The sequence below is a fragment of the Phodopus roborovskii genome, unplaced genomic scaffold, assembly GCF_943737965.1.
Source record: "Phodopus roborovskii unplaced genomic scaffold, PHOROB, whole genome shotgun sequence".
Classification (NCBI taxonomy): Eukaryota; Metazoa; Chordata; class Mammalia; order Rodentia; family Cricetidae; genus Phodopus; species Phodopus roborovskii.
The window spans coordinates 55070-72818 of NW_026125488.1; the positions used below are offsets into that span (position 1 = coordinate 55070).

The 17749-nt window shown below is 55.6% G+C and overlaps 1 protein-coding gene across 1 annotated transcript in view; it reads left to right on the forward strand.

The window, feature by feature from the left end:
- The window catches only part of LOC127215598 (nephrocystin-4-like), a gene marked incomplete at its 3' end in the record, with an annotated part of 52417 nt that overhangs the window by 18815 nt on the left and 15853 nt on the right, over positions 1–17749 (forward strand). Inside the window, 5 exon segments of the mRNA XM_051176001.1 lie at positions 137–292; positions 4592–4728; positions 5998–6179; positions 6750–6876; positions 12745–12927. Of these exon segments, the coding sequence (XP_051031958.1) occupies positions 137–292; positions 4592–4728; positions 5998–6179; positions 6750–6876; positions 12745–12927 (785 nt within the window).

Below are 17749 nucleotides of genomic sequence, written 5' to 3' on the forward strand. Positions count from 1 at the left end.
CTCCCTACCTCGCCTGGTGTCATTCCTCAGGAAAACAATCCATCTGCTCACGGCGTGGGTTCTGAATTTCTGGGTCTCAGCTCTTTGCCTGGAAACCCTCTCGGTTTTAGCCCCTGTCTGGTGCTCCTCCCCCCAGAGAGCCAACACCTGACAGTGATGGGGAACTCTAGCTTGCAGTACACCCTGAAGCCACACCCACCCCTGGAGCCAGCCTTCCACCTGCTCCCCGAGAATCTCCTGGTGTCTGGCCTCCAGCTGATCCCTGGCCTCCTGCCTCCTCACGGGGACACAGGTGAGCTGCCCTTGGATCTCGCCACTGGGAGCCCGGGTTGGCTCGGGCTCAAACCTCGGAGGACCTGGGTTCGCCCTGACGGGTGAAGGTGGCTGGGCTGCCCTCATGTGCCTTGGTAGCTGAGCAGTGTGCCCTGGTGGCGTGGTGGGAGGAGGAGGTGACGGTGAGTGACACCCATCGCTCAGTCCCACTCTGAGGAAGCGTGTCATAGCCTCCAGCCTGCTCACCACCTTTCCCTGAGAAGTGCTATCACGCCCACGCTTCCTGTCCCCACGGCTAAGAGTAAACATTGTCCCGTCCACCCTTGACCCTGCAGAGAAGGCCACCACCAGCAGCTTTGTGTCCCCGAGCCTCCGGCCGCTTTGCTGTGCAGTCTCTTCAGTGCAATAGTGAAGGTGTACTCCCTCCAGCCCCGGCCCCCTGAAGGCTGGGAAACAGCGAGGCGGCAAAGCCACGCTTCAGACTCTGGCCTGCAGACTCCAGAGCCTGCAGAGTCACAAGACATGGCCCAGAGATGGTTTCTCCACAGGGATTCCCAAGCCCACCCAGCCTCCTTAGTCCTCTACGATCTGTGCTAGAAGGTTCCACCCTGCCACGGTGGCTTTTGTGCTTGGGGTCTTCTTCCTTGCCGCTGTGCCGAGCAGGGTCATGGTTACGGTCCTGGCCCTGGGCCCTTGATGGGTTTGGCCATGGGGCTGTGCTTCCTTTCCAGCCCAGGCCCCTTCCAGGAGTACCAGGCTCTGCCACCATCTCAGCTCCTACCAACGGAGCCTTCTCCTGTGCTGTTGCCGTGTAAGGTTGGGTTATGTGGCACCAGGGTGATCCCTCCAGAGGAACTGGTTGTCACCCACCATTGCCTTAGCTGTGTTGTTGAAGAGGCACGTAGCGAGGGTCACAGTACATGTGTAGGTTTGTTCTCAGGATGGGCTCCAGCGTAACAAATGTGGGTGACAAGGTTGTTGGCGTGCTCGGCTCTGGAAGGATCCAGTATGCTTCCTGCTTTTAGGTTCTCTGTGTCCCAGCTGCCCATCCACTGAAATGGCTTTTCAGCCCTCAAACTGTGGCTCACAGTATTTCCGCACCATCCCTGGCGTGTGCTTGCACACGCAGTGAACGTCCTCGGGCAAGGTGGTTCAGGGGACACTCCCTGCTTACCCGAGGGCCTGGTCAAGACCACCAGCCATTGGGGATGGCACCTGTTGCTAGAGTGGCCTCTGGTGAGCCCAGCCCTGTGATCTCTTGCTGAATGACAGTAGTCCTCTGGGACTGGCCATTTTGTCAGATGTCTGCATACATGTGTCCTTCCCAGGAGCAGAGATGGGTTGTGTGCTGATGGGACATTCACAGTGGGTCCCTGGGGTGGCTTGCACAGGAGGGCCTTCTGTGGGAACTTGGCTCCCACTGCAGAGTGTGTGTGTGTGTGTGTGTGTGTGTGTGTGTGTGAGAGAGAGAGAGAGAGAGAGAGAGAGAGAGAGAGAGAGAGAGAGCTGGTTCAGGTCCACAAGCAAAGTTGGGGTCCATTCCGAGCTTGGTTCCCAATCCTTCTCTCATTTCAGTTACACTCCTAAAAAATGTTCCCTGCCCTCGTAAGCGGGTGGAGGGTTTTGGCCAGACCCCGCTCTTCTCCTATGGGCTGGCCTGCTCTGGTTACCGGTCTTTGGGTGGTCTGGCGGAGGGATGAGAGAGGCTCCTGTAACAGCTGCAGCATCTCTGCTCAGCTCCTCGCTGGGCTCTGTGCTGTTAAGTTCTGGCAGCTGGGGCCTCTGTTTCCTGTGACTGGCCTGAGCCAGGCCCTCTGCTTGCCTGTGCTGCTGGACATGGGTGCAGCCTCTGGAGTGGCCCTCTCTTCTTCCCCCATCCCCATCCTGCCTCCCTTGTAGCCCACCTGAGCTTGGTTCTGTCCTCACTGTGGACCCCACCTTGGCTTTCCCCCGCTTGCACCGAAGCCTGTGCCCGATGAACTTTGGAATGTCCCATGGCCCAGAGCCGGCCCACCATCTGCCCTGGGCAGTGTATGCCTTGTGAGGGCAAGGAGGATGTGGACGCAGAGTCGGGTCAGCACTGTGAGAAGGCTTGCATGCTATCCTTGCTTAGCTGTGTGGTGGCCTGAGGTGCAGCAGCACTTTTTCTATCCAGTGATAAGGACAGTAAATGATAGGAGCTGGGCATTGCTAGCCAGTCCTTCTGAAATGTCCAATGGGCAGTGGCCACAGGAGCTGCTCGGTGCCCCAGGGGCCCTTAGGAAATGTGTGTGTGTGTGTGCGTGTGAGAGTGTGTGAGTGTGTGTGAATGTCTGTGTGTGTGAGTGCGTGTGTGTAAGTGTGAGTGTGAATGTGTGTGAGTGAGTGTGAGTGTGAGAGTGTGTGAGTGTGCCTGTGAGTGTGCCTGTGAGTGTGCCTGTGAGTGTGCCTGTGAGTGTGTGAGTGTGAGTGTGAATGTGTGTGAGTGTGAATGTGTGTGAGTGTGAGTGTGTGAGTGTGAGTGAGTGTGAGTGAGTGTGAGTGTGTGAGTGTGAGTGAGTGTGAGTGTGTGAGTACGTGAGAGTGTGTGAGTGTGTGTGAGTGTGTGTGAGTGTGTGTGAGTGTGTGTGAGTGTGAATGTGTGTGTGGGGGCTGGGTGTGTGGGTGCCTTGAGTGTTCTGGTACCCGGGAATCTGGTAGACACATGGTGAGTAGTTCCAGTGGCATCAAGGCTGTCAGTGGGGGCTCAGTGTAGAAGGAGTAGTTGTCATCTTTCACCAGATACGCAATCCAGACTGTCACCCGTGCTGACAGCGAGGCTGGGGTCAGATACGCAATCCAGACTGTCACCCGTCCTGACAGCGAGGCTGGGGTCAGATACGCAATCCAGACTGTCACCCGTCCTGACAGCGAGGCTGCGGTGGGTCCTTCCTGTCTGCCGTGGAGTCATGTGGCTCTGTCTGTCTGTGGCCTGCTCTGTGGTCAGGGTCTGAGTGGCACACTGCTTTCCAGCCTGTGGTGAGGACGCCGTCCCGAAGAAGTGCTGAGGTTGCTCGGAGCACGCCCCGGCCTGCGCCTCTGTGAACAGAATTAATTAATTTGCGGGACACAGTAGTCTGCTGAGTAGAGAGGACAGAAGGGAGTCTGCAGACGGTTACATCCATCTCTCGCGTTCCTCTTCCGGCCCCAGCTCCCTCCCTTTCCCTCTCTCTATTATTGTCTGGCCCAGGTTTGCTGGAGTGGCCTGAGTGCTGGCCGTGCCTCTATGCCCACCACAGGCCCCTGCCACCTCCTCGCCTCATCTTCCTAGAAGCTTTACAAGGAGCAGCCGCACGGCGCAGTGCAGCCACACGGCAGCCTCTGTCTCTGTCGTCAGGGCAGCAGGGTCCTAGGGCTCAGGGGACTCCACGAGGACAGCGCTTCTTCCCCTGCCCTCTGGCTGCAGTGTAGGGGGTCCCCAAGTCAGGTGACACCAGATTTTCACCCGGACATTGCTGGGTACAACTTAGTGGTAGTGTTTGCCTACACAGATGAGGCACTAGGCTGATCCCCATCGAAACACGTATGCATCCTTACACATGTGCAGACACATGCACACACGTGTATACACATGCAGTGTACCCACGTGCACACCAGCATGTGAATGCATCTCCATCAACGTTTTCCACTGGAAGGTTCAGTGGCATCAGACACACTCGCGCTGCTGTGAGGCGGCGGAGCTGGCACGGAAGCTTGCCCCACATGGCTGACCCTCCCGCAGGAGGCCATGGTGCCCTTCTGATGGCTTTCTCGGCACCAAGTGTTAGCTTGGCTCTTTCCCCCTCTCCCCTCCATCTACCCCTCCTCTCTCTCTCTCTCTCTCAGCAGGAGGGAGTGAGTCTAGGCTGTCCTCTCTGTCTTTGAAACGGGTTCCTAAGACCCCCACGGCCTTCCATCTAAGTGTGCAAGTGGTCACCTTCCCTGTCCCCTGGAGGCCCCAGGAGGTGCTTCTGGGTCAGGGCAGAGGGTTTTCTTGTGGCACCTGTGGGCGTACTTCGTCCAGCGTCTGTAGCATGCACACGCACATCCCTGCGTGCTTCACATGCTTCAGGGCCGCGGAGTAACGCGAGAGGCCGGAGAGCTGGCGTGGTCCTGGTGAAGCCGTAAGTGTCAAAGCAGGATCGAGCAGCGCTGGGTGAGCTTGGTTGAGCCCACCTTGCCCTGCAGGGGTTCTGACGTGCTGTCTGAGCAGCTCTTGCCTGCAGGTTCCAATCGCTGTGCCCGGTTAGGACCGGTGGGAGTGTGGAGTGTGGCCTCCGCTTCCCCCACGAGGATAACCTGAGCTCTCTTCCCGCTCCAGGGGATGCCCTGCGGAAGCCTCGCTTCCAGAAGCCCACCACGTGGCACTTAGACGACCTCTTCTTCACCCTGTACCCCTCCCTGGAGAAGTTTGAGGAGGAACTTGTGGAACTGCTCGTCAGCGACCACTTCCGGGAGGTATTTCTTAGCTCACCTTGCTGCAGCTTAACCTGGACAGGGACGGTGCCTGTGCCCACCTCCTGGGCTTCCTTCCGGCAGATCTGTGCGTGGCCTTTACCCAGGCCTCTCCAGAAGCCACTGCTTTACTTTCTCCCATGTCTATGACCCGGGGCAGCTGGCCCTCCTCTCTGATCAGGGATGTCCTCTGTCCCCTCGTTCCCTCTTGGGATCATTTGCCCCATGAAGATGAGCTGTTTGCTCACCACACCATGTGACGCGTGTTAACGGTGTTTGGTGTAGTGTAGGCTGTTCAAGTGGGCGACGCCATTGATTCCATTTTGTTAATAATAATAATAATAATCAACTAGTTATTAATGAGGTGTACCTATGGATGAGGGGACTCATTGGCTCTGTTCCCTACGGTAGGTAAGTATAGGGCTGAGAACAGAGTCAAGCGGAACCCACATTCTGCCTGCGGTTCCTGCTGCCGTCTTACTTTGCTGTAAGAACAGCTCTGTCGGGCTTGAGCTGGTCTCACAGATAACTGTGGAGGGACTTTTTCTACTGCCTTACTATCCTTTGCCACCTATCTCCAGTGTTTTATTTTTGTAACTAGCAGGCCGAGGTTTGTCCCGTTCAGCCTGATTAATGGTCAGTGAAAACAAGATCAGCTAGTAAACGGCACATAATTTCACAAACCCTGCAATCAAGAGGGACACCTGTCTGTCACTGTGCCGTGCATTTCTCGCTGAGCCGGGAGGGATACCTTCCGTTTGCTAGGGTCCCTGCCTTTCTCGATAACATGGAGGTCTGCGGTGTCCAGCCGTGGCTTTGGAGCAGACTCCATGTCTATCAGCTTTAACATTTGTTGCCTGAGCCCGAATCCTCTTCCCACCCCGCTTTCCCCCTGAGAGACAGAGCAGAACCCGGGTGTGTTCTGCCCCTGGGTCCCTCTCCATCTTTACGGTGCTCATCTCAGGCAGGTGGCGCCCAGGCTCCCGAAGGATCTGAGGCCCATGCATTCAGGTTGTCGTGTCTTGAGAATTGTCAGCTGAGCTGAGGGGTCTGTGTTTCGGTGTGTGCTGCCCGGGGAATGTCACGCTGCTCGGGAAATACCTAATGTAGCTGGTGTGCCCGTGGCCAGTGGTTACCACTGTCCTGCATCTGCATTTGAGTGGGTTTGCTCTGGGGATTGTGTAGACCCCCGCCTTGGCCCGCCCAGTCTGTTCTGGCCACTCCCTTCCCAGGCATGTAGGACCCTTTGTCTGTATCCCGTGTCTCTTGTAGGGGGTCAGCCTGCTGGAGGGCGGCACACTAGAGGTCCTGGAGAGGCGCCTGCACGTCTGTGTCCACAACGGCCTGGGCTTCGTGCACCGGCCGCAGGTGGTTGTGCTTGTACCCGAGATGGAAGTGGCCTTGACACGCTCGGCCAGCTTCAGCAGGCGAGTCAGCGCCTCTTCTAAGAGCAGGTATCTCCCTGTGCTGGGCGGGGGCTGAGGGGGAAATGATGCTGAGCATGCAGAGGTTGCTTGTCCTGTGGGTGCCTCCCCATTACCTCTCCCCTTGTGCTCAGTCACACCTATCAGGCAGAACCTCAGGGTTGGACGCTTAGGAGGGAAAGCCCCTGTTTTTGCTTTGGGGGTTAGAGCTTTAGACGCTTCCAGTCCAGGGTCTGAAGAACCCTTGCAAACCACCTGGATGGGCCCTGGGATTTTTTTTTCCCCAAAAGCTTCATGTCCTATTCTGTGTTGAATCCCATGTGCCACGCCCGGGCAGACATCACTGTAGGGTGTGCCGAGGTCAGCTGTCAGTGCTGGGAAGGAAGCTCTGTGGCCACTCTCAGTGACATGATTGTCTCCCCACGCAGGCTTCCTCTGCAAGTCTGGAGGTGTTGCTGGTGGTAGACACAGTGAACACTGTAGGCTGAACAGAGCAGACCCATGGAGCCCCTGAACTGCTGCTGCTCACTGTGGGGAGGGGACCCCCAGTGGGGGCGGGAGCCCGTGTTCCAACAGCTCTTGGTTTGTGTTTCCGACCAGCTCTGGAAACCAGGCTCTAGTTTTGAGAAGCCGCTTGCGACTCCCGGAGATGGTCAGTCACCCAGCATTTGCCATCGTCTTCCAGCTGGAGTACGTGTTCAGCAGCCCGTCTGGGGCGGATGGCAGTGTGAGTCGTCTCCCTTTGGTATCCGCTTTCATGAGGTTAGCTTTGTGCTGAGAGGGGGGACTGGCGGGCACCAGTGTCCCTTCTACAGTAGAAGCCTTGGTAACGGCACGGCCCGTGGGGCTAGGAACAGTCTCATCCTGCTCTCATGGTCTTGGTGGGGATCGGACGTTCTGCGATGGTAGGACACGGCCCGGGAAGCTGCATGCATCATAACAGCTTTAACTCATAATTACCGAACCGGTAATTGTCTTGAAAAATGAGGCTGTTTTACCGTATTTTTCACTTGCTATAAAGTGTAGTAAAGCTTGAATGGGCGTGAGTGATAAAGGGCTTCTTATAGTGAACCTCACACGAGCCTACATCATAATTAAGGGTAAGGGTTTGTAGTTTTGGTTGAGAGCCGTGCAGCGGGGAGACGGCGTTCGGGCGGGCGCCGTCCCTGGGAAGCAGGTCATGCTGTCCTTAAGATTCAGTTTCTGTTTGGAGAAGACTGGGTCGTTTAGCAGCTGATGCAACGGAAGGCCGACGGGACACGGAGGCAGGGGCCTTCCTTGGCCGCCAGCTTTCTGAGGAGGCCCGTTGAGTCCAGGGCAGGGAGGGGGTTGGAGCCTGTGCCCACCATCTTTGCCGCTGCGTCCCTGACCCCCACGTCTTGCGCTCACACCGGGCCTTCCGGAGGCCGGCCTCACGCCTTGGCCACCTCGGTGGACAGCTTATCGCCCGCTGCCTGCCGCCGTGTTTCTCACCAGGCGCTTTACCACAGGTGCACATGGGTGTGGGGAGTCGTGGGTGGGTGGGCCGTGGGAGAACCGTGGGGTGCTGCCAGACAGCAGGTGCTGTGCCCAGTGTGACCTGAGCACTTGGGAGGCAGAGGCAGGGGGAACAGGTGTTCAGGGCCTTCTTCAGCTGTGTACAAGTTTCTGGCCAGCCCGGGCTATGTAAAACCTACCCATGGCATAGCCTTGCGCACAGGCTCTACCGGCCAAGGAGGGGCGTGGCCAGTGCTCTCAGGGACGTGTGTGTGTGTGTGTGTGTGTGTGTGTGTGTGTGTGTGTGCGCGCACGCGTACGCGTGCGTGTGTTGCGTGTCTGTGTGCCCGTGCCTTCAGGCGAGGAGGCCTGAAGTTTACCACGGGAGTCTTTCTCCATCATTCTCCACGTTGTCTATCCAGCAGGGCCTTTCACTGAACCCAGAGCTCAGCAATCCTGGCTAACCCGGGCAGCCAGCCTGCCCTGGCGACCCTGTCTCTGCTTCCTAGGTGCTGGGATAGCCGGTGTCACCCGCCACGCCTGCCCCTGCCTTTTCATGGCTTCGGGGAATAAAAGCCCCTGTCCTTAATCTTGCCCAGAAAACGCTTCCTGTCTGGAGCTCTCTCCCTACCCTCTGAATGCATTTTCCTTTTTATGGAAAACGGACACACAGACAGGGCTGCAGAGGGGTGCCTGATGATCCTCGTGTCCCATCGCCAGCTTTGTGTTTACCACTCTGGGCCCCGACTCATCTGTCCTTCCTCCCAGACTACTTGAGAGCACATGTAATCCTTTAGTCGTTTTCTGCAAATAGCTGGCTCGGCTCCTCACCTCCTCACTGTGGGTGCCACCACTGCATGGGAGGGTCAGCCGGTTTATTCGGCTCACACTTCCACAATACAGTTCATCGCTGAAGGAAGTCAGAGCGGGGACTCAAGCAGGGACCTGGAGGCAGGAGCTGATGCAGAGGCCATGGAGGGTGCTGTGTACTGGCTTGTTCTTTGTGGGTTCATCAGCCTGCTTTCTTACCGAGCTGAGAAACAAAGGCCCAGGGCGGCCCCACCCACAATGGGCTGGCCCCACCCCCACATCAGTCTCTAATTGAGAAAATGCCCTACAGGCTGGGCTTGCCTGCAGCCTGACCATATGGGGTCCTTTTCTCTATTGAGGTACCCTTCTCTCAGATGACTCTAGCTGACATAAAACTAGTCAGCACACGCACCAATATCTGGCTAGCTAGCCATCTTGCTCCTGGGATCTGCCCCCGCCTTCTGAAGACAGGCAGGCCTCCACACCCACCCGTTTGTGTGGTTTCTGGGGACCCGAACCCCTGACCTCTTGCCTCTGCAGCAACCGTCTCCCCAGCCGCCATCTGTGCAGCTTCTGGGCCCTACTCAGTCTTCACAGGTGGCGGCCACTCCGGTCCACCACCTCACCCTCACCTCTGTAACCAGGGCAGCCTCTCTTGCTTCTTTCCGCCCCGACAAAGGAGCTGGAGTTTTGCTAGCCCACTAGCCAATCAGGAGGGATGTTGTAGGCCGTGGAGCTTGCTTTCATGGCTCATGTCCGTGATTAGAAATAACTACTGTGCTTAGTTGAATGAGCTGAAAACATCGCCTGATAAATGATCACCGCCAGTCACCGTGATCACATCGTGGGTCCGGTCATACATGGGAGAGCGGACGATTTTAATCATGGGCTGTGAGGGTTCCTCTGCCACCGCGGATGCATTTGAAGGGAATTAGCTGGCAGTAGCTGCCAAGTTCACCGCCCGTCGCATTTGCTAGGTTGTGGTGTGAAATTGATGCTGCTTGGTCAGGGGCCCTCTGCTAGAGGGCTGGCAGGGAGGAGGGGTGAAGGTTCACGCTCTCACTACCTGTTTCCAGGACCTGTCGCCGTGCGTCTTAAGCCTTGTGAGGTTTGACTCAGTAGCCCAGAACTTAGGTCCTCTTTGGAGGAGCGGCGGGAAACACACTTTCTGAGGTGATCTGGCCTCAGGCTGTCTGAATCTGTTCGTGCTCTCCCGTGTGGTTGGGCGGTGGGCTCTGGGTTCTGCCTCCCGTACTGCCTGTCTGGGTCTCACGTCTGCCTCCTAGGTGTAGGCTACGGGTTAGACTGCGAAGGACAGAGGCTTCTCCTCCCACCTGAGCCAGATTGCTGGGGTCTGCACTGTGGCCTCCGCAGTGGCCTTGTGGCCTTCACAGTGCCCCATGCTTTCATGTCACCTCCCTTAGACATGTGACAACCTCCTAAGTCATCTTGCTTTGTGTGCAGAGGACACCTTGCCATTCCTTGGGTGCGAGCTGTGACTTGTGTGTGTGTGTGTGTGTGTGTGTGTGCGTGTGTGCGTGTGTGCGTGTGCGTGTGCGTGTGTGTGCGTGTGCGTGTGTGTGCGTGCGTGTGTGTGCGTGTGTGTTTTGCTGGCCTGGAACCCCAAATGGTAGGGCTGGCAGGACAGAAGTCCCCAGGGACCCCTCTCTGTGTCTTACCCCATCAGACCTGGGATTGTAAGGATGGGTTACCATGTGGTTCCCCTGACCCATTGGTTCTAGAGATCAAACTTAGGCAAGTGTTGTGCGGACAGCTTTCTCCCAGCACAGCTCTCTCTCTCTCTCTCTCTCTCTCTCTCTCTCTCTCTCTCTCTCTCTCTCTCTGCGTTTTGTGTCTTCTCTCTGTGATTGGGGTGATGAAGGAAGCATTCAGAGAGCAATCCACCATAGCCGTTGGGCTACTTGATTTGTGTTCAGCCACCCAGGAGCTCGATGTGGCCTCCTGCATCCAGGCTCCCATCTCTCTGGGCTCATCCCTGTGTCTGGAATTGGCCTCAGGGGCAGCAAGTGTGAGCACTGTCTGGGTGTTCCCCTCTCTACCCAGACAGGATGCCACTGTTACCCCTGTCTCAGCCAGTGGGGCAGAAGGGCCCAGCAGCTGATGCTCAGAAGCGGGCATGGTGACCTAGGCTGTAGAAAAGAGCCCTCCGCAAACGTCAGAGGAGATAAAGCCCCCGAGGGAGGAGTGTGGGGCCGCTGTCTTAGAGTGGCAGAGTTTATTGTCACACACCTCTGGAAGCCACAGCTCCAGTCAGCTCCACTGGGCACAGCAAAGTGTGGCAGGCATGTTCCTCTGGCGAGGTCCATCCCTTGCTCTTGCAGGCTAATCCTCTGCTCCCTCGGTGTCCATCTCCTCTCTGGTCTTCTGCTTCCTCGGTGTCCATCTCCTCTCTGGTCCTCGGTTTCCTCGGTGTCCATCTCCTCTCTGGTCCATTAGCCCATGGCTGTCTCTGTCCCTGAATGTCTATCTCTGGTTCTACCCTAGATCTCTTTCCCATTCTTGTCGCCAGCTTCCAGGTAGCTTGGCTACCCCAGATGAGCTCATCTCTCACGATGCCAGTCACATCTGCACAGGAAGCAGGATGGGACAGATGTCCTGTGAGCCACCACTCAGCCCCCGGCTGCCCTGGGCTGTAGTGTCCGGAGGTCAGGCTCAGAGTTCTGTCTGTAGCTTTGTTGACCCTGGCTCACGACCTGTCTGCTCTCCTTTGGCTTTTTATATTGTTTGCTACAGTCAAAAGTCTAAACGAAAACAGATAATTTCAGAGCACCTTGGACTTTCCCCTTTTTCTTTTGAGGCTGCGTGAATTCTCATCTAAATTTGGCAGAAAAAGAAACGAAAAAAAAAGAAGTCAGTAATCTCTTTTTATTTTTACTTTTAAGTTGGGGTTGTCCTATATTCCCAAGGCTGTCTCCTTGCCTCTCCTGCACTGTGGTACCCGCCAGCCTTTAACCCTAACCATGAGAACTCGGGTTTGCACTAGGCGCGTGCTTGGCTGTGAGTACTGAGGACTGGGAACAGGCCTGAGCAGGAGCCTCTGAGCCAGGCGGATGTGTGGAGCCGGCTGCCACCAGCCCCCAGTTATCGTGCCGGGGTCTCAGAAGTGATCAGTAGCTCACAAATCATCCCTCGCTGTTAAAGACAGAAGCGAGGAGAAGCTGGCGTTTATCTAACTGACAGATACTCCACACGGAATAGATCCATATTGATCGAGAACCAAACGACCACGGAGAACCGTGAAATTGGAAAATTAGATGTCAGGCTCACCTAATTCGAGAAACGAAGCCAGAAGGCGTTGCGCCAATCGCACGGACACTTGGATCCCTGCTTTATTTTTTGATCCTGCCTTGAGCGGCTGTTTACAGAAGCCATCCAGCTGCTGCTGAGTTTAGGGTGTTTTATTGGCGTTTATTGGCGAGTGCTCCTACTCCATGTGTAGTGATTGTACGCTGAGGGGAGTGGATCTGTCACCAGTACCGATTGACGCCCTGCAGCTACCCAGCTCCTTCCAGCGGAGGCCAGGGCAGGGGAGGGGGCCAGGGCAGGGAGGAGGCCAGGGCAGGGAGGAGGCCAGGGCAGGGCGGAGGCCGGGACATCCCCACCCCATGTGGTAGAGTCTGATGCTAAAGTTCCCACTTCCTGGATTCTTTGCTTATACTTCAGGGTTTTCTTGTCACCCGGTGGCCAGGAACCCAAATCCCGTTAAACCCGGCAGGGATGTGATCGTGGCAGCACCTAGACCCACCATCTGAGGCCTGACTGTGGGGAGGGACCTCCTGTGCCCTGCTGGTCGGCACAGTTCGAGGTCCAGTTGCTTAGCAAGACAGCAGTGAAGACCCCTGGTCTGGGGGTTTCCTCTCATGGATATAAAGGGCAGGGTCCCATCCCAGGAGCAGGGGCTGGGTCACTGTTGTTCAGCTCGGTCGGCCCTTGAGCTTGGCTGTGGTTTAGTGTAGCAGAGGCCATTTGGTGAGTGTGCCGCATCTGCCTGGGGCCCTGGTGCAAAGCTTCTGTTCTGCAACTCAGGTTCCATCCTTTGATTTCCCTGATGCATTTGACTAGCACTCAGCAAGTTTCCGTGGGTCTGTGGAAAGGTCTCGGAGGAGTGGCGGTGTGTAAAGTGGCCCTGAGCCACAGGAGAAGCCTGATGGGATATAAGCGTGGCCGGTCTCAGGACCGGTAGTTTGTACTGTGAACTCTGAGCTGAAAAGGTTATGTGTGATCACTCATTTCCCACCTCGATGGCTGCTGCCGTAACTCCTATGGCTGTGCTTTGTTTGCACTGCAGGCAGGCTCGTCCACCTCTATCTCCAGCTTGGCAGGCATGCACATGGTTCGCTGGGCTGTCTGGAACCCCGAGCTGGAAGCGACCTCAGGAAAGGTGACTCTGCCTCTTCAGGGTGGGATCCAGCAGAACCCCTCACGCTGTCTGGTCTATAAGGTGCCTTCAGCTAGCATGAGCTCTGAAGAGGTGAGTACTTCGGAAGTGTGGCTCTCACGTGCTTCTAGCGAGTGTGTGTGTGTGTGTGTGTGTGTGTGTGTGTGTGTGATACCACCTGAACTTAGAGCTTGCTGATTGGAGCTAGCATGCCTGGACAGTGCCCCCCCCCCCAGGGGCCCACCCGTGTCCCCCCTCCCCCCCTCCCCAGTTATAGATACGTGCTGCCACTCCTAGCTTCATGTGAATTCCCAGGATTGAACTCGGTCTTCACACCTACCGAAAGCATTGTACCCACGGAGTCTGAGTTCACTTACTTTAAGGCTCCGGATTGACAAGTATGTCTCCAGTCTTTCCTGAGCACAGCTTTCTGTGCCCAGAGTGTGCCCTTGGTGCTTGCTGAGCCAGTTTCATCTGGGGTTTGCTCACTCCCTTGCCCTGTTCACATATCCATCTCTGGATGCCTTGCTGGACCATTTTGTACACTTTGTGCATACTTTGGGAGGAGTTTCTCCTGCGCAGTTGGAGTGTCTGCGGTTGGTGCCTCAGAGGAGGACTCTGTGTGGTTTTTGCCAGGATGGTGAGTGTTGCGAGAACTAGGCAGGGATCTCGGACTTTAGACCCAGCACACACGGCTCTCAGCTGGATGTGGGGTGGCAGGTCCGCAGCAACTGTCAGGTTAAAAAGGCTGCTGCTCGCTGTGACATTCTCTGAGCTCCAACCTGGAAAGCATGTAAGGTCAGGAGAGGCTGAAGGGTGCGTGTGTGACCCTCGCCACCCCACCCAGGTTGTGGTTGTAAGGAGTAAGGTTTTTCCACCCGCCGCTGGTCTTGTCCCGCCGCCGCACCAGCCCCAATTAACACACCGAGACTCTGTATTTGATATAATGCTGTTGGCCAGGTATTAGTTTCTTATCGGCTAGCTCTGTCTTAAGTATTAACCCATTTCTGTTCATCTATGTATTTTCATATGGTCTCCTTACCCGGGGAATGGGGCCTGCGTTTGGTCTCCCGGTCTCTCCATCTTGACTCCTCCTTCCTACTTCCTCTTTCCTCCTTGTCTCCTAGTCCCGCCTATCTTCCTTTCCTATTGGCCAACAGTGCTTTATTCATTAACCAGTATGAGAAACAGATTTACAGAATGGCATCCCCCATCCTGTGGTCTTGGAAGTCAAGTGACTCAGGGCACCATGGACAGGCTTGGAAGTATGGCTGGCTCTGGCAGATGTCTGGGGCCACCCTGGCCCCTAGGGTATGGCAGGAGCCCCCCCCCCCCCCCCGTGGTGCCTGCGATGTGGCTGTCTCAGCAGCGCACGGAGCCTTCGCACTCATTGCCTCTTTCTCAGGTAAAGGGGCCGCCATTTCACAGTGTCACTTCTGTGCTGATGCTGGCTGCATCTATTATTTCCAGTGTTGTCATTTACGATCTGGCTGACGCTTTGGGGACCTGTGTCAGGGAGCAGCTGATTGTGCGGTTTCCTTGTTATGAGCAATGCCTCTCATTATGGGCCCATATTTTGCTGGGTTTCCATATGGTCTGGTTTGAGCCTCCATTATGAAATCACCATCAGAAACCTCGAAGCCATTACCATTGCCCCACTCTCCATCTTTTTAATCACCTCCTTCCTCCCCTCTTCCCCTGTGTGTGTGTGTGTGTGTGTCTATATGTGCCTTTCTCTCTGTATGTCGTGCACGCTCTCTCTCCCTGTCTCTGCAGCTGGCTCTCTGTCTCTCTCTGTCTCTCCCTGTCTCTGCGGCTGGCTCTCTCTGTCTCTCTCTGTTTCTCTCTGTCTCTGTGGCTGGCTCTCTGTCTCTCTCTGTCTCTCCCTGTCTCTGTGGCTGGCTCTCTCCCTGTCTCTGTGGCTGGATCTCTGTCTCTGTCTCTCCCTGTCTCTGCGGCTGGCTCTCTGTCTCTGTCTCTCCCTGTCTCTGTGGCTGGCTCTCTGTCTCTGTCTCTCCCTGTCTCTGCGGCTGGCTCTCTGTCTCTCTCTGTCTCTCCCTGTCTCTGTGGCTGGCTCTCTGTCTCTGTCTCTCCCTGTCTCTGCGGCTGGCTCTCTGTCTCTCTCTGTCTCTCCCTGTCTCTGTGGCTGGCTCTCTGTCTCTGTCTCTCCCTGTCTCTGCGGCTGGCTCTCTGTCTCTCTCTGTCTCTCCCTGTCTCTGCGGCTGGCTCTCTGTCTCTGTCTCTCTCTGTCTCTCCCTGTCTCTGTGGCTGGATCTCTGTCTCTGTCTCTTTCTGTCTTTCCATCTGGTGTAAATGTCTGTTCCCTCTACAGCTTGTCTTGCCACTTTGTTGCTCTCCCTTTTTGATTGTGTGAACTGTGTCAGGCATAAACATTTCGAAAGCTTGACTTGCTTGGTGACACACGTGTCAGACATTTTCATTTCCCACGAAGAACACCACATCTGAATTCCATTTCTTGACCCCAGAACTGCTGACATTTCTGCCAGGTAACTTTTTGCTGGGGACTGTCATAGAGGGTGTTTGGCTGCATCCCCATCTTCTGCCACTAGGTGTCAGTAGCATCCCCCAATTGTGGCAGCTGAAATGTCTGCAGATCTTGCTGAAGGCTTTGGGGTCAGAACAGACGCCTGTGGTTGAGGACCTGCACCTTGAGCAGGCAGAGCGGATTAGAGTGCTGAGTGTGATGGCACAGGCTCTGCCTCCACTCCTGTACCGGGAGAGAACCATGGTTTCTTCGTGTCCCTTTCTGGTGGCTCCAACGCTGGCCAAGTGAGACCAGCTGGAATCAAAGTGTGCATCACCTACCTGTGCCCTCCCCAGCCAGCTCCACAGCCCTTCCTGTGTCCAGCAACTGTCTTTTGAATTTGCACCCGGAGACGTGGGAGAATATCCCTGAGCCCATGGGCTCACGGCGGCTGTCAGTCAAGGACATTGTTTCTGGGAAGCACCTTTTAGGGTTTGTCATGCCAGCAACTACGCCACAGCCTGCTGTGCAGTGAGGTGATATCTCAAGGCCGCATCTCCTGCCCGGCTCTCCTCTTCTTGTCTTTTTCCCGTGGGTGAATAATCCTCTAAAAAGTATTTATGTCTCCAGAAGCTGGCACTTTCAGTCCCTGGTTATGATTTATAGTGAGTTTACCTTTGATTTTGAAATACGCCATTAGTTTATCAGTCGTAGACATCACGCCCTGAGTTCCTGAGCTGACGGATGGATGGGGACGTTAGCCGTTTTCACACTCCCGTCCTCTTTACAAATCGCCTGCCCTCGGGTACGATGCACACAGCCGCAGGCTGGGTTGGAAAGTCAAAGGGTCCCCGGGGAACTGAGCAGTGCTCACAACGTAGGAGCTTGAAAGCAACCTGCAGAGTTGCTTAATGTTGTAAGCTTACCCCAAGCTGCAGTGTGAATCCTGACTTAAACAGCAGGCCCAGGGGGTTGAGACCTGAGCTATGTGGGGGTCGGACACTGTCCAGTCCTGGGGCTGCCCACTGGAGGAGCATACGGGCACTGTGTGGGCGTGGAGAGGAGCACTAGGGTGGACACCATTGCCCGTAGGAACTGTGGCCAGAAGCTGGGACCTGAGCCCTGATCCCACTGATGCACAATATCTACTTTCTTTCTTCATGAACTGCAAAGCAGCCATAGACTCTAAATGTAATCTTTAAAAGGAGTGCAATATAATCTAAGGGATTTTGCATACCAGGAGCCGAGGTAGAGAAGAGGCCTTTGGTAGACAGCAGCACTGAGGTGGTAAAAAGTCGGTTATCAAAGATCTTAAAGCAGCCGGCGTGGGAATGCCCAGGCACACAGGTTCTGACACCACCGAGGAGAGAGAGGAGATGCGAGATGGGGATTTTAGAACTGAAAGGGCAAAGTGAAAATCTTCACGAGGTGTGCTCTGGCTGAAGTCTGTGAACCTGAAGATCAATCAGCAGAGCTGGGGCCTCCTGAGCTGAAGGAGCAGATTGGCAGCAGCAGGCTGGGCTCCGCTGCTGACCAGTGGGACAGCGCCCGAGTCCAGCGCCCGAGTCCAGCGCGCGCGCCCGAGTCAGCACCTGATCCCCAGGAGATGGGAGGGTGCCTGGTGCAGGAAACAACTCTGAAGATATGACAGGAAACCTCGGGGCAAGAGACACAAACCTAGATACCGGGAAGCTCCGCCAAAGCTCAGAGATGAATGGGAAGTGACCTCAGCAAGACAATGTGAAATCGGCGAGAACTAAATAGAAAAGTGGTTGGTTCTTTGTCTGCAGAGAAATGGTTGATGCGGATCGTGGTGGCCTCCCTCCCCAAAGCTACAAGGGCCAGTGGGGAAAAACAAAAGGTTTCAGAACCCAGGGCTCTGCACCCGTCAATAGTGACCAGAGCACAGGCATTGCATTCCCAGGGAACCAGAGGAAGGGAATTGGGGAGCAGCGTGGCATTGGCTGAGTTTCTCTAGACAGAAGGAAACGCGGAGAAAGGAGGGCTGAGCCGGCTTTATGTTACATTGTATCCTGTGAGGTCTTCTAGGCGTAATGTAAGGAGCCAGGGGCGTCTGGAAGAGAGCAACTGCATTCCGTCCTCTCAGGGTAATGAGATGCCGGAGATGAGTTGATGAGTTTTCATTTTAATTCTTTTAGTTACCTACTTGAGAAAGGGTCTCACTGTGTAACCGCAATGGCCTCAAACTGGTGGCGACCCACCTCTCAGCCTCCCGAGTGCTGGGTTACAAGCCTGTATGTACCACCACCCCTGGTGGGAATTTATACTTAAAACCTTTAGAGAAATCATTAACAATAAGATACCACATTAATTACAATTAGTTTTGTAAATGCCAGACAGAAACAAGGGAGGAAGGGCTTATCTGGCTCACAGCGTCAGAGGGACTACAGCGCATCCTAGCGGGAAGGC